Genomic DNA, 15,170 nt, shown 5'->3' with positions numbered 1-15,170 from the left:
TTAAATAAAAAAAAATAATTTAAATTTTTTAGAAATGTTAATTAACATAAGTGACACAAATAAATCAAATAATATAATTAATTAATTCTTATCATATAATCTTCAATATTATCATCTAATATATTAATTAACTAATATTATGATATAAAAGTTATACTAAACAATTTTATTTATATATATATATTAAATGATAGTACAGTATAATTTTTTAATATAAATATATTTTAGTTAAGTTATTTTAATAAATATGTTAAATAAGTTTCAAGAATTCAAATGGTTAAATTTATAAATCTAAAATATAACATATATTTAAAAAAATATTTTTATGAAATTTAGTTATATAAAATAAATATTTATCTGGAGCATTTTATAGATTAAAATGCTAGTTAATAAAAATTATTTTAAACTATAAAAATATGATTTAATTAGAAAGAAGATCTACAAAATTTTATATTTATAAATAAATTTCAATCTGTCAATAATTAAGATATTTGTTAATGTTTTTTTTTCGTATAAGAAAATTTGATATTAATACCAATACTCTTTAACTAAAGTCATTCTTAACTTGGGTATGAAGTCGCAATGAAATGTATTATTTTACTTTTTTGAGATCCACTTAGTGAAAAAGCATTACACTTTCTTATAATTATATATATATATATATATATATATATATATATATATATATATATATATATATATATATATAGAGAGAGAGAGAGAGAGAGAGAGAGAGAGAGAGAGAGAGAGAGAGAGAGAGAGAGAGAGAGAGAGAGAGAGAGAGAGAGAGAGAGAGAGAGAGAGAGAGAGAGAGAGAGGGAGAGAGAGAGAGAGAGAGAGAGAGAGAAGAGAGAGAGAGAGAGAGATGAGAGAGAGAGAGAGAGAGAGAGAGAGAGAGAGGATCTATTTACTTTAAGAGTAAGTCTATTTAAATTTCAGTCAATGATTTATGTTCTACATTAAATTTTAATGATCCGATCGACAAATTAGAAGTTCTTAAATTAAGTCCACAAAGTTTTAAAAAATTTAAAAAATATTTGTTACTCTATTTCATTAATTTAAATTGATGGATAATCATAAAAATATTTGTGCATTGATTTGAATTAATGAAATAGAATACTAAATAATTTTCAAAATTTTAAAATATTATACACTTGATCTATACATCAAGAATTTTTAATTCAAATGTTAGATTATAAAAATTTGATGTAGAACATGAGTTATTGAGTGGAGTAATCAATAGAAGGGATCATATACTTATTTCACTTAATAACTCATGCTCTATATCAAATTTTAACAATCCAATTATTGAATTAAAAGTTCTGATATATAAATCAAGTTTGCAAAATTTTTAAAAAAATTGAAAAATTATTTGATACTCTATTTTATTGATTAAAATCAACGTATAGAATACCTATATGATTATCAATCAATTTGAATAAATAAAATGAAGTAATATATAATTTTTAATTTTTTAAAATCCTAAATTCAATTTGAAGTTTAGGATTTAGTTTCCATTCATCGGATAAAATATTTTTATAATTATTCGTTAATTTAAATTAATAAATAAAATAATAAATAACTTTTAAATTTTTTAAAACTTTAATAAACTTAATTTATATATTAAGAATTTATAATTTAATGATTAAATTGATAAAATTTAATATAAAATATAAATTATTAAATGAATAGATTTAAGTAGATTTATTCTTCTTTTTATATCTATCTATATATATATAAATGAAATGGCTTCCGAAATCAAATCCTTATTAGATTGGTTGATTATATAAACATAAAATAATTTATGTGGTATGTGATACAATATAATTATCACTCCATTTTTCTTCGTACTTCAAAATTAAAGCTGCTACTTTTATTATCAATATTTTTTTTAAATCCCTCGATACACTTTACTGGACCCATCAAGGTAATTGTTTCCTCGTCAGAAATGACAACTGATTAGGGCTTTTATTGGCACTGCAATTCAGTAACAATATTATATTGTAGACTTGACTTGGATGGATGCATTGTTTTTTTGTTTTGTATGAAAAGCCCATTACATTTTCTGCATCCACATCTCATAAATACATACAAATTGCAGAACCTTCAGAATTTTGCAGCAAGGTAGGCCCTCCACCCGACACAAAAACTAGGAAATAATTAATCAATAATCATATATATAATTTTTTTTTTTCAAATTCTACACCAGCCAACCTACTACCCAAAAAATGGGTCCAAATGATAAAAATCTCAGATTCCGCTTTAATTTTTTTATATAATTATATTATTATATAAAATATTTATTAACTTTATTAATTTGTTGATGATTAATTGTGTCTGAAAATTTGATAGACTAAGTAATCTTTACGTTTAATTATATTTGTTTATTATGATATATTTTTATTTTATTTTTATAATTATGTTATTAATATGAAATATTTACTGAATTTATTGATGATTAATTCTTATGAAAAACTCTAGTTGACCACTTCTAGTAAGTCTTTATTCTGAATTACATTTTTTTTTCATTCATAAAATTTGAATATAAAATTTTATTTTTAAAAATTGAATTTGATACAAGAATATGGTACTTTTAATTTAAGAACTTTATTGATAGATAATTTAAAATATGTTGTGATTTAAGGGCTTTATTGACACTATTTAAACTTTAAAGTGTGTTCTGATTCTAGTATGTTTTCAAGGCTAACTCACTTATTTCCTTCTAAATATGAAAAAAGGGAGTTCTACCTTAACTCTAGAACTGAATCCTTCCACTGTAATGACGAGAGATCAGTCATCCATATAATATTTTTCATAATATTGCTTTATAATTTTTTATTACATAAACTGTATTATGTATTTTTTATTATAACTTTTTGAATAGTTTTTTTTTTTGTTTTTTTATCAATACAATTTCTCTAACGTCAAAGGAATTAGTTGTGTATAACTTTTTGTGTAAAATTTTTGTATCAATACAATTACTTTAATGACAAAAGGATCATTATCTAATTAAAGACCATCCGAGACGGAAGCAGAGGCAGAGAGAGGGTGAGGACACAAACAACCCCTCAATATCAATGTAATATCCACATATGAATAGGTCAGGACCAGGGCAAATTATACTCTTAAAATTTTCAAAAGCATTTTAGAATTATATTAATTACACCTCGAATTTTCTTACTTTAGTAAAATAACATGAACAACTCAAAAAGCCAAGGGATCAAACTATGTCCTGATAACTATTAGGCTATGTTTGGTTTTCATTTGGAGGCTCCGAACATCCATTCAAAAAAGTAAAATTGAAGAAATCTTTATAAATTGAGGTTTTTTTTCTCTTCAATTTTGTCTTGAATTCCAGTTTAAAAATAGAAAAAAGAGAGCTGCTTTTACAACCTTAGTTTTATAGAATAAAGTTGAGGGGGGTTTGTTTGTTTATCTATATTTCATATCTAAATCATGATTTTTTTTATTTATTTGGGGGAGATTTGTTGGAAATATCAACAAGGTCTCGTTAAAACAATAGGAGAAATAAGAGTTTACAAAATATATGCATACTTCATTGGTTAGTTGAGAAGTCTTTTAGATGATGATCAAAAGTAAAATTATGCAAGTAAAATTTTAAAATATACAATATCTAATTATTGTGGAGTTGTGATTAAAATAATTCAATAAAAATTACAAGATATAACAATCTCCTCTTAATAAATATATATCCCTTTCAAACAAATCAACAAAATAATTGTATCAAAATCGCTGGTTAGATTCGATTAATAACCCCATAGCCCATACATACAAACCATAACAAAAATGTAATAAAAAGATAGATTTAGTTGAATAAGAGTTTAGGAGGTTAAGACTTTTGTTTAAGAAAAAAGATTGTTGATATACAAACCAAGCTCTGATACCGATGATTATATTTGTAATTTGTAAAATATATTTTTATTATAGGAGTGTAATCTAATTTTATTTATAAATAAAAGTTATAATATAATAATCAAATATATATTATTCTATTCTAAAAATAAGGAAACAAATTAATCATAAAATAATATAAAAAAATTAAATCTAAATATTTAAAATATAAATATATTTTTTTTATCAAAATTAATTTATTTTTATAAAGATATTTAAACATATTTCTAATGAGTATCCAAAAAGTGTATAACTTTCATATAGATAAAGTGTACGTTTGGATACCCATGCAAAATGCATATAATTGAAGATTTTTACATATATGTTTGAATAAAAATTAAATTTAAGTTCAACTCACTTTAATTTCAAAGTAATAGTCTTATTATTATTACATCTCATGTATTTAAAAGTAAAAATACATATTCCAATACTTTGAAATGGATAATTAAACACATTCATCAAACTTGAGAAAAGCCATCAAATTTGAGAAAAGAGACGCAAAAGCTAGTTAGTTATTCTAGCTTCAACGTAACAACATCATTCCTCTTGTCGTGACGAGTAATCGTGAAGAGTTCATCACAAAAATAACTATTTGTTGTTTTCATAGATGATGGTGAGTCATGCAAACACATCTTCCACCTTTCAAACATGATTTCTCATTTGTTAACCTCCACATTTCCATAGACGTTATAATAGAACATGTTTGCAAACTCTTTGGACATGTATTGATGTAGATCAGTGGAATGTTTCAATTTAACTGATTTTCATCAATTTTGATATGATTCTTACTAAAAACATGCACCATAGATATAAAGCAAAACATAGCGTATTAACAACTTCCCTAAACACATGAGTATAGTATATAAAATGGTGGAGAATGGAGATGCATGTGAGTGTGAAGGTGAGAGACAAAAATCCGTACAGTGTATGTGCAGATGAGAGAGAGAGAGAGCATATTAGACAAAGAAAAGGGTAAGGATAAGCAGAGAGGGAGAGAGGGGCAGTTTGGATTGAGAATTAGTGTGAAAAGCACGAGACATGAGGAGACCAATCAATAAATGAGAAGAAGGGTCAAGGTTGATGAGCCTCATCATAACCCTCATCATCGTTACGTCGTTTTACATTCTCTTCTCCCCAAAATATACCAGAATTTCACGCTTTCTCCTCTTCTTCCACACCCCTCTTTTTCCTTTTCTTTTTATTTACCTTCACTTTTGTCCCATGTTGCACCAACACCATCCTCAACCTTTTGCTTTATTACCATTCATCTATGCCAAATATATACACAATTAATAGGTCGATCAACTAGTATAAAATTATTTTAGTTTAACAGTGATCATGAATTTAAATCCTGTTAATTATATTAAATACTAATTAATAGAGAATTTTGTCGATCATGTTCGTTTCAACTGTATAGAATTGTCTACATTTTTGTAATGTATATATAAACATTGCGTACTTTTCATTTGAAATAGCTAGGACTTGCCATTTTCTATATGGTCCACCCTCTCTTCACATATTAACTTGCTTGCATGCTACCTCTACTCTTTCACACTTTTTTTACTTTCTATGTTCTTGCTTTTTTGATTTTTTCAACTTCAACACCATTCTTGTATGCTTTATCATTCCAATTCCCATTACCAAGTGACAAGGCAAGATAGAGACAGACAAACAAATCTATTTAAAGCACTCCCACTTTATATCCATATATCACACCTCTTTCATTGTTTTAGTGTATATATATATAACCTGGTAAAGGTAGTAGTACCTTGTAGCTTCATTCGGTGATATATTTATAACCTTTTTTCTACCATCAGTTCACCCTTGTCACTACACAAAAAGGAGAGACCAAAACCCTAGCCTTTTTACTCTCCAAAATGTGGATGGTGGGTTACAATGAAGGTGGAGAGTTCAACAATATGGTTGATCATTCACTCAGTGGAAGGAAACTCAGGCCTCTCATGCCAAGGCCAATGACTTCTCTTAACAACGCAACAACAACAACAACCACTCCTGGCTTAACTCACATCCATGGCAATGATTTCCTTTCACAATATCATTATCACCATCTTGGTAATATACATGCTCTTTCCTTAGTTGTTGTTTATATGCATTTGATGCTTTGCCTTTTATATGTTTATGTTATGTGTACAAAGAAAAAACTGCTTATTCTTTTAGAAACTGGCAGAACAAAACAAGAGAGAGCAATTGCCAGTTGTGGTGAGTTCAAGGTGGAATCCTACCCCAGAGCAACTAAGAGTCCTTGAAGAGTTGTATAGAAGAGGAACAAGGACACCATCTGCTGAGCAAATCCAACACATTACTGCACAACTTAGAAGGTTTGGTAGCATTGAAGGGAAGAATGTGTTCTATTGGTTTCAGAATCACAAAGCCAGAGAAAGGCAAAAGCGCCGCCGCCAAATGGAATCAGATGCTGAAACTCCAGAGAAGAAAGATTTAGGTAACACACCCCCATGCCATGTTTCTTAATTAGTTCATAATCATAACCATTCAGTTAACTTTGTTTGTTAGAGATCTGTGTTATATATTATTTGTAGCTTTGCTTTTTTACATATTCTGATTGTTGCTTGAGATGTCAAGTTGTGTTGATTTGTTTTTCTTTTTGTCTACAGCTGCAAGTAGGACAGTGTTTGAAGCTGAATGGACCAAGAACTGGACACCCTCAACAAACTGCAGTACCATTGCAGAGGTCTTATATTCCATGTCTAATATACTGCTTTTGTATTTGTTCTAGTTCATGGACTAATTAATAATTAATAATATTTACACTAGACTACTTGTTTTTTTTTCAATTTGGGATTTGTTTAATAGCTAAAAAGTTCATAATCTTATCCATCAAGTGGTGATTACTGGCATATGATTACTAGAGATCAAGTCGATGTTGGAAACATGTATATTATGGAAAGATCTGCACTAGGTATAGGGAAAAGACCCAACAAAAGCTTCGTTTGTTGGGAAATGAAAAGGGCCTAAAAGCTGAATTCCTTCCTTTCTGTCGGCTCTGCTGTTATGCTACTTAACTTTGCTTTTGGGGTTTGTGCTTATTCATGTCATTTAGGTCAGTAGTTTTAAGGGCATCCCAATACAATATTCTACGCAACTGAGCACCCTTGATGAATGAAAAGACAACCTTAACCCTACTTTTATTTGACTTCTCTTATCTTAGACCATGCATGCACCTTTTAATTCAATGAATAGGAATTTCAAATTTGAACAATCTTTATTGATAAAGTTGACATTTAAATTCGTTCAAAAATTACTTTAACCTTTTTTTTTTTTTGGTTATTGATTGTGTCTAGCTATACAAGTATTTTTCTAGGAACTACTTGTGCCCAATTGAAATATATGCTATCCAATACTTTTCTCTCCTTTAGTTTTCTGATTTTACTACATGTTGCGGTCTTCAATTTCATGTGTTTGCATGGCTGCAATTCAAACCCACAGGAATCTGTTTCAACACAAAGGACAGCAAAAGCAGTGTATGCAGAGAGTAGAACAGATGGATGGCTCCTATTCCATGAAGGGGAATTACAACAAAGAAGAAACCTTTTGGAAAGGAATGCAACGTGGCATGTGATGCAGTTACCATGTCCTTCTCCTGCACCTGTCACCCACCTCATAAACACCCCTCCTAATGCATCTGCAGCCACTACTACAACCACAGTAATAGCAACAACAAAAATGGACCCAAACCTCATTAAGGCACATGATCTCAGCTTTTTTTTTACACCCCAGAGAGAAAACAGTGTTATTCACTTGAGTAGTAGCAGTAGTACTAGTGAAGATGATAACTGTGTGGAGTCTCAAACCCTTCAACTTTTCCCTTTAAGGAGTGGTGATGATGGAAGCAGTGACAACATTAAGGATAAGGACACAGAGATATCAACTTCAGCAATGAATGCCAATAACTTAACCCCAGGCCAGTTTTTTGAGTTCCTTCCTATGAAGGACTGATAATATTATCAGAAACACGTATATGTGCGATGTTTGTAAGATGATGGGAACGTGTTTTGGTGTTGTTTTGTTGGAAAATGGCACTGCTTTTATTGTTAGTTGTTAGTGATGTTATGTTTCAAGGAATTGGTGTTGTAATAGGACGCTGACTCTGAAAGAAGGTATTGTATTTTACCTTAAAATGCATTTACTATGTTGGTTGAATCAAAAGAAGAATTATTTACATTTGAAGGGTTAGGTAAGTAATTGGCCTTATTTAAGTAATTTGATGGTTGATATATATGTGTGTGTCTGCAAGTGGTTCTGATAGAAGAGTGAAATAGGAAAGATAGTGGAGGAAGGTGGACTTTAATGAAGAATATTGTGTTAGGAATTTGATTTTTTAAGACATGAAAATGGAATAAGAAGTGACAGACTTGGATGTTGAAATAGCTATGAGTTTGGATTGGAGTGTTCTTTTGTTCTTCTGTTACATACATCGAAACAGTTCTGCGTTATGCATATGCATGCAGTGCATTAATTTAATTATAGGGGAGTAAGTAAACTTGGAAGTGCAGTTTATGACAATGATCACATCAATGCATGGGAAGGGTAAAGTGTAAAGACTAAAGAGGCAGGTGCATTTAAAGTAAAATTCATGTATTCAATTGAAAGATGCTTTGAATTGAATTTGATACAATAAGATGTTAAAATACAGATATACGTAAATATCATGTGAAAACTATCCTCGTGCATGGTCAAGATTAGTTTTATTCAATTCTAATCTTAATTAATTATCCACATTCATGTAATTGTAATTCACTAATTGATATTATTTATTCAAGTGCAATTTTCACAAACATGTAGTTCTCCTCAAGAACTATTCTGAAAACAATATGCCCACACAAATTTTTGTTTGTTTAAAAACACTGTTTTCTTATATATTCCATAAACAATATGACAAAAAATAATAATAACTAAAAGGGCTTTGGTCAAGGTTTTTCTTGTCAAATTGCATTGTCAAAGGTTGCAGTAAAATAAAGAATCCGCGACAAATTAATATTTTATTTATAGAATTGATAACAATATGTTTTAAAATTCATAGTTCTCACCAATATTACAAGTGTCTTAATATTCCTGGAACTTTAATTACATGCACAACTGATATATATATTTCCCAACCTTATATGGCGCTGGGTAAGAAACCAGATGATAAATACAACATTGATAACAATATGTTTTAGAATCCATTATTCTTACCTACATTCCTAGTGTCTAAACTTTAATTCCCAGAACTTTAATTACATACACACGATATATATTTCTCAACTGTATCGTATATGACGCTAGGTAAGAAATTAAACCAAATGATAAATAACAGTACAGCATATATATATATAGAGAGAGAAAGAGAGAGAGAGAAAAGAAAGGAAACTAATTAAAAATTGAAGGGGTCTTTATAGATATGTGAATAATTTTATTATGTATAAAATTTGATATCATTTTAATATCCCATAGATTACATTACATTTATTGATTGCATTATTGCATAGTATAGTAATTAAAGTATGTTTAGAAAGTGATCGATCACGGGTGGCAGTAATATTATATTTGTAAAAATGGTTCACCAGATGAGCAATATTTGTAAAGTGGTTAATTATGTTGATCTGTTACGTTACTGAGCTATGATTCCGTACGAGTTCAGTCTCTGTTGCATGTGTACCCAATGTCTGATCGCTGGCTAGCTTTCAAAGGTAACTGAACTCAACAAAACAATCAGAAGAATCATGTGCTACTTTCGGAAACTATAGGATAAAAAACTTTTTCATTTTTTTACTATACTTGTTACTTGTCGCCACCACTCACAACATTATATTATTATTATGTCTAACCCGTTTTTAGTGACAAACAAGACAAAATACTTCCAACCTTAAACCGCACTTGTTGGTTGAACAACACTCATGGGATTGCAAATTTGCAAGGGCATTCACTTGGTATAGTTCTCCAAGTACACATGAAGTTGCCAGGGTTTCGCTTCGCTAGCTTTTGGTCTCTTTCTAAGTTGGTGAGAGTGACATTTTAGAATATTTCTAATAATTTTTTGTGGGTTTTAATGGATTAATATTGCTTTTGGGATTCTGAAAAATGGATTATTATAATCGTCATTTAATATTGAAGTCCATTAATATAGTGATTATTTGATAATGAGATCTAAATATTTAATATAGACTCATGGAATATCAATGCATGTCTTAACCTTGAGACTTATGATGAGAAGTATCTAGATTTAATATAGACTCGTAGCTATATTTTTTTTAATGTGATGACTTTCTTTGCTCGTTGTAGGACTTGTTTCATTAATAGATGCGTCTTGAGTTGTGATAATAAAGTAAAACTTGACATGTTATCTACATTTTTTTTGTAATATCATAAACAAGTAGAAATTTATTTTGTCCTATTTTCAAATAATACCATAGTTGTTTTGTGCTTGTTTTTTTTTTTCTTTTTTAAATTTGGTATCAAAGAGCCTATATATGCTATGATTTAGGATCAATTTTGTGTTTTTTTTCTTACCATTTAGGGTTTGTTATATGAATTAATCACTCATACACTCGTAGTGTAAATTTTTTTTTTACACTGACAATCAATCATATTTTTTAATAGTGTTATGTCATTTGCTTATTTAATCAAATAAAAATAAAATAAAATAATTTAAAAGATATGATTAATTGTCTTTGTAATTATATTGGTAGTGTAATTATATTGGCAGTGTATAGATAATTAACTCTTGTTATATTATTATAAAATTTATTTTGAAGTATATATTAGTAAGTAAAGTATGTTTTACAAATCCAATTATTTTAATAGTGTATTTGTTAAAATTTAAGCTTAGAGCCCACCTCAATTCCATCTAATTAGCTTTAAAAGTGAAGACATCGTCTAAGGCTCATAAAAACTGTAATCGTCTTAAGTAAATATGTTAGTCTAAAATGGCTTATTAGTAATTACGCATTTTAATTATGTTTTTACATGAATTATATATAGTATAATATAAATAGTTCAAAATATTAAACATGTAAATAACTTCTATTTAAAGCCTTAAGGACCTATTTAATTTATCTAAACAAATTTCAAGATTGTAGTAGTGCTGCATTGCATGTATTTGAAATTTTGTTTATCTTAGAAATTTAGAGGAAAACTAATGCAACCTATCAAAAACTTTAGTCACTAAAGAAACCTAAGGCTCACTCTGGTCGGGCTGCGGTGCGTGAGGGACCTAAATGCCATGTGCCCGTGGACCTGCATGTGCGGTCACGTGATCTGAGGCACATGGTCGCGTGCTTACCTTCAACTCCCCGGGCCCGAGTTACTGTTGCGCATGGGCAGTTACGGAAGCCCACGGGCCTGTGCCCACCGCTTATTTCAGAATCTTCAACGGTCGTCAGTCCTAGGGCCTACTCCTATGCCTATGATGACCCCATCTGCCTCCTTATTTGCTCTAAGGATAACTATTTCCTCACTTTGTTGCCCTAATTAACAATCCTATCATTTAGTTTGATTTATTTAATGTTTTTCACTTTATAATATGTGTCAACTATTTTCTAATGTTTAAAAATTCATTCATCAGATAAATTTTTCTTAAATTTTTTTCCCTCATATATAAGTAAAAAAAATGTTTTATACTTGTTGAGAAAGTAAGTTAATATGTTATTTAATTACATAAATTTTGTTAAAAATAAATAGTCTTTCTTAATTATTTTTGATTAAAATTTGATATCAAAAATAAAAATGAGTACTTAGAAATAAACCCGCAATTAAATTATATTTGGATATATTAACATTATATTTTGTTTATATTTAATACCAATAATAACCATGTTTTTTTTTGTTGCTTAATTATTTTAATATATATTGGATGATGTGTTTCTTTTTTTTTTTTAAGCTACTCCTAACTTTAATGATACTTACTTCAACAACTATTTATTGAATTTAGAAAAATAAATTTAATTAGGAATTCTTTTTTGTAAAAAGTAATATATAATTAATTAATACAAAAGATATTTTACATTAGTTTTTATAAATAAATAAAAAACTAAAGAACACTTTTTAGTTGAGTCTTTAAAAAAAGAGGTGGGGAAGTACTGTTTAGTTCTTACATATAATTTCTTTTTATGTTTTAGTTGTTGTATTTAGTTTTCTGAAAGTATAATTAAAATCACTACGAAAATAGAGATATATAAAGACTTAAACACAAAAGAAAACTATTTGTTTGTCTATATTTACTTTAGATATAGGGACTCAAACAAAAACTAGTACATGGAGTGAAATATATAAGGAAATCTTAATTTAATTTAATTTTTTTGAATATATATTTACATATTTATAGTAAAGTTTATTCAAACTAAACATGTTAATCTTTTAGTATTTTAATATTAAAATTTTCTAGTGCCAATTTCCAAATTGGTCGTATTCTCTCTCTCTCTCTCTTCGTATATATATATATATATATATATATATATACTAGTTGTTGAGCTTTTATTTATTTGAACTTTCATCATTGAGTTCTATTTGGGTGGGTAAGGTTATATTATACTACTACACTTTAATTATTTTATTCATAACCACCTTTCCCTTTTACTATTTTTTCATTTGGTTGGTTGAGAGTGCCTCGCGTTTTGGAATGGTATTTCCTACTTGATAATAATGGGTATCAACCGTCTCTTTCTTGTAGTGTATATATCGCAATATATACTCTACGGTGGTTGTGCTTTAATTTGCTTCTTAATTTATTAGGCCATAGGCTTAAATGAGGCTGTGCTAGCTGCTAGTTTTGGTTTTGTGGTAGTTGTCACAGTATACTTCTACATCCATGGAAGAAATATTATAGTTTGAAATTAGGTAATCTTAACTAATCTTAAGTTTTGATTTTCACAAATTTTTAAAATTTTTTTTGAAGTAAAGTGCTTTGCGTTGATTAATTAAGATTACACGATTATATATATATATAGCTACTCTCTCACCAAATCAACCATAATTTATTCATTAAAAGTGTCTAATTGTGTAGAATTTTTTTGGAAACTTTTTTATAAACACTGATTAAAAAAAATATAAAATAAAATAAAATATTTTTTATAAAATAAAATAAACTTATGAATATATAAGTTAAAAATAAAATTTTAAAAAATAATATGAAAGAATTTTTATAAACTAACTTATATATGCATAGTTAAGAGAGTTTAACTTGGTTGGCTAAATAAAATATGTGAGTAGTTGTAATCCTTTTTTTTTTTTTGAAACGGCCAAATAAAATTATATTGTGGCACTAGGAGTGCCATAATCTCATATTTACAAGGTATTGGTTAGGGGTAATTTAGATTAACTATCCAAATTACGAACTAACCAAACAAAATCTTAGTATCCCACTTAAAAGTAATTTGACCCAACATTGCAAAGCAAAAAAGTGAATCCCGAATTCGCCCTTAAGATAAGAGTAGTTGACATTCACTCTCATTTGTTTTCTACCAATCATTTAATGCCCTGTATAGAACCCTTTTTTACACTCAACCACTCAGATTATTATTACCTCTTGTGTCATCCCTGGTGTCCCCTTGTAAGTCTTCCTATCTTTATCCTTCATCTTCTGTAATGCATACCCCTGGTGCTGACTCCCACTGCACATAGTTGAACGGAAAATCCTTATCCATTTTCAACCATAACCAAGTTGTAAATTTGATTTTCTGCTCCAATTGTTGTATATCAACTCCCTGCCCTCTGAAGATATTATTCTTTATTGTCATCCAAATATTGTAAACAGCTGCCGTCCACATTATTTTCCATCTTGATGCTTGCTTGTCTTTGTAGCTGTGTCCTGGAAGTTGTTGGAAGTGTTGAATTGCATTTGCTGGTAAAACTGTATTAAAATTAGCCCACTTGTAACATAATTTTCAAACCTGATCAACCTTACTACAGTGAAAAAATAAGTGTGTTGTTGTTTTTGTTTCATCAAGACAGAACTTGCATCTTTCCTCATTCTGAGCTATCTGTATGTTTCTCTTTTTCAAGTTATCTATAGTTGGTAGGCCCCCAAAGTACATTCTCCATGTTAGTATTTTTGCCTTAGGGGGGATTTTAAGTGACCACAACTCTTTTAGGAAAGGTACCTCTTCTGACCCAACTTTCCAAGATAGTAATTCACCATAGGTGGACTTCACTGTATATGCTTGAGTATTCCCCGACAACCATTTCCAGTAGTCCTTTTTATGACTGTCAAATTGTAACCCTTGTAGTCTCCTTTATAGATCCTCCCACTGCTCAGAGTCCCTCCCTAACCAGTTTCTTCTCCACCCGAAATCCCAGTTTCACTCCCCATCATTCCAATGTCCCATTGAATGTATTCTGGTTTGTTTTTTAGTAGAATTCAAATAGATTCTAGGATAGATTACTGCTAGTGGTTCCTGATCCAACCATGGGTCTTCCCAAAATAGAGTCTTTTGACCATCCATAACATTTCATTGGCATAGTCTTTCAAACCATTGTTCCTCATCCTTATTTTCACACACTTTTCTTAAGTCCTTCCACACCAGTATGATTGGAAGTTATTATCCTCTCCACTCGTTAGATCCCTCCACCCTCCGTATTTAGATTCTAGTATGTCTCCCCATAGGGTTTTTTCGTTGTGGAACATATTCCAACGCCATTTCCCCAATAGTGCCTTGTTGAACAGATTGATATCCTTTATTCCTAGTCCACCTTGTGCGTTTGAACGACATATTTTATCTCAACTGATCCAAGCAATTTTGTTGTGTTGATTGTCCTCTCCCCGCAGAAATTTACGTTGTATCTTCACTATCTTATGATCCACCTTCTCGGGTATTTTGAAAAATGATATGTAAAATAGTGGAAGTGATGAGAGAACAGAGTTGATTAAACAAACTCTGCCAGCAAGGGATAGTAGTTGTAATCCTTTGTTATCGTATTTGATTTATACTGATTAGTGAATAAAAGACACTCTGTGTCCTTGCTATAAAAATTAAGGAAAAAATTTGCTCAATTAACTTTAAAAGAGTGGATTTGTAATATTGTGAGTCTTTTAGAATTGATGTTGTTTTCAAATTATATGTTGTTGTGATTGATAAGTTGTTTAGTGCTCAAAAACTCTAGAGTTAACTAATTTCTCATGAGTTTTATGTTAATTAAAGGTTTCTTTGAGTAGAGGTTTAATTGGACCTTGAGGAATGAAGTATATAAGGTTTCTATTTAGAATAGGATCTCATAAGTTTTGTTCTCCAAAAATCTTAAAGAGA

The 15,170-nt window shown here is 29.3% G+C and overlaps 1 protein-coding gene across 1 annotated transcript; it reads left to right on the top strand.

The window, feature by feature from the left end:
• The first annotated feature begins 4,800 nt into the window (after nt 1-4,800).
• LOC109801458 (WUSCHEL-related homeobox 1) lies at nt 4,801-8,118 on the top strand. The gene is made up of 4 exons (XM_020362531.3): nt 4,801-5,985; nt 6,101-6,373; nt 6,546-6,622; nt 7,378-8,118. Exons 1-4 carry the CDS (start codon nt 5,790-5,792, stop codon nt 7,885-7,887), a joined length of 1,056 nt encoding a protein of 351 aa, XP_020218120.1. The 5' UTR covers nt 4,801-5,789; the 3' UTR covers nt 7,888-8,118.
• The last annotated feature ends 7,052 nt before the right edge of the window (nt 8,119-15,170 follow it).

Source organism: Cajanus cajan, chromosome 1, assembly GCF_000230855.2.
Source record: "Cajanus cajan strain Asha chromosome 1, NIPB_CcT2T_4, whole genome shotgun sequence".
NCBI lineage: Eukaryota > Viridiplantae > Streptophyta > Magnoliopsida > Fabales > Fabaceae > Cajanus > Cajanus cajan.
This window is presented reverse-complemented; position numbering and strand designations above follow the sequence as displayed.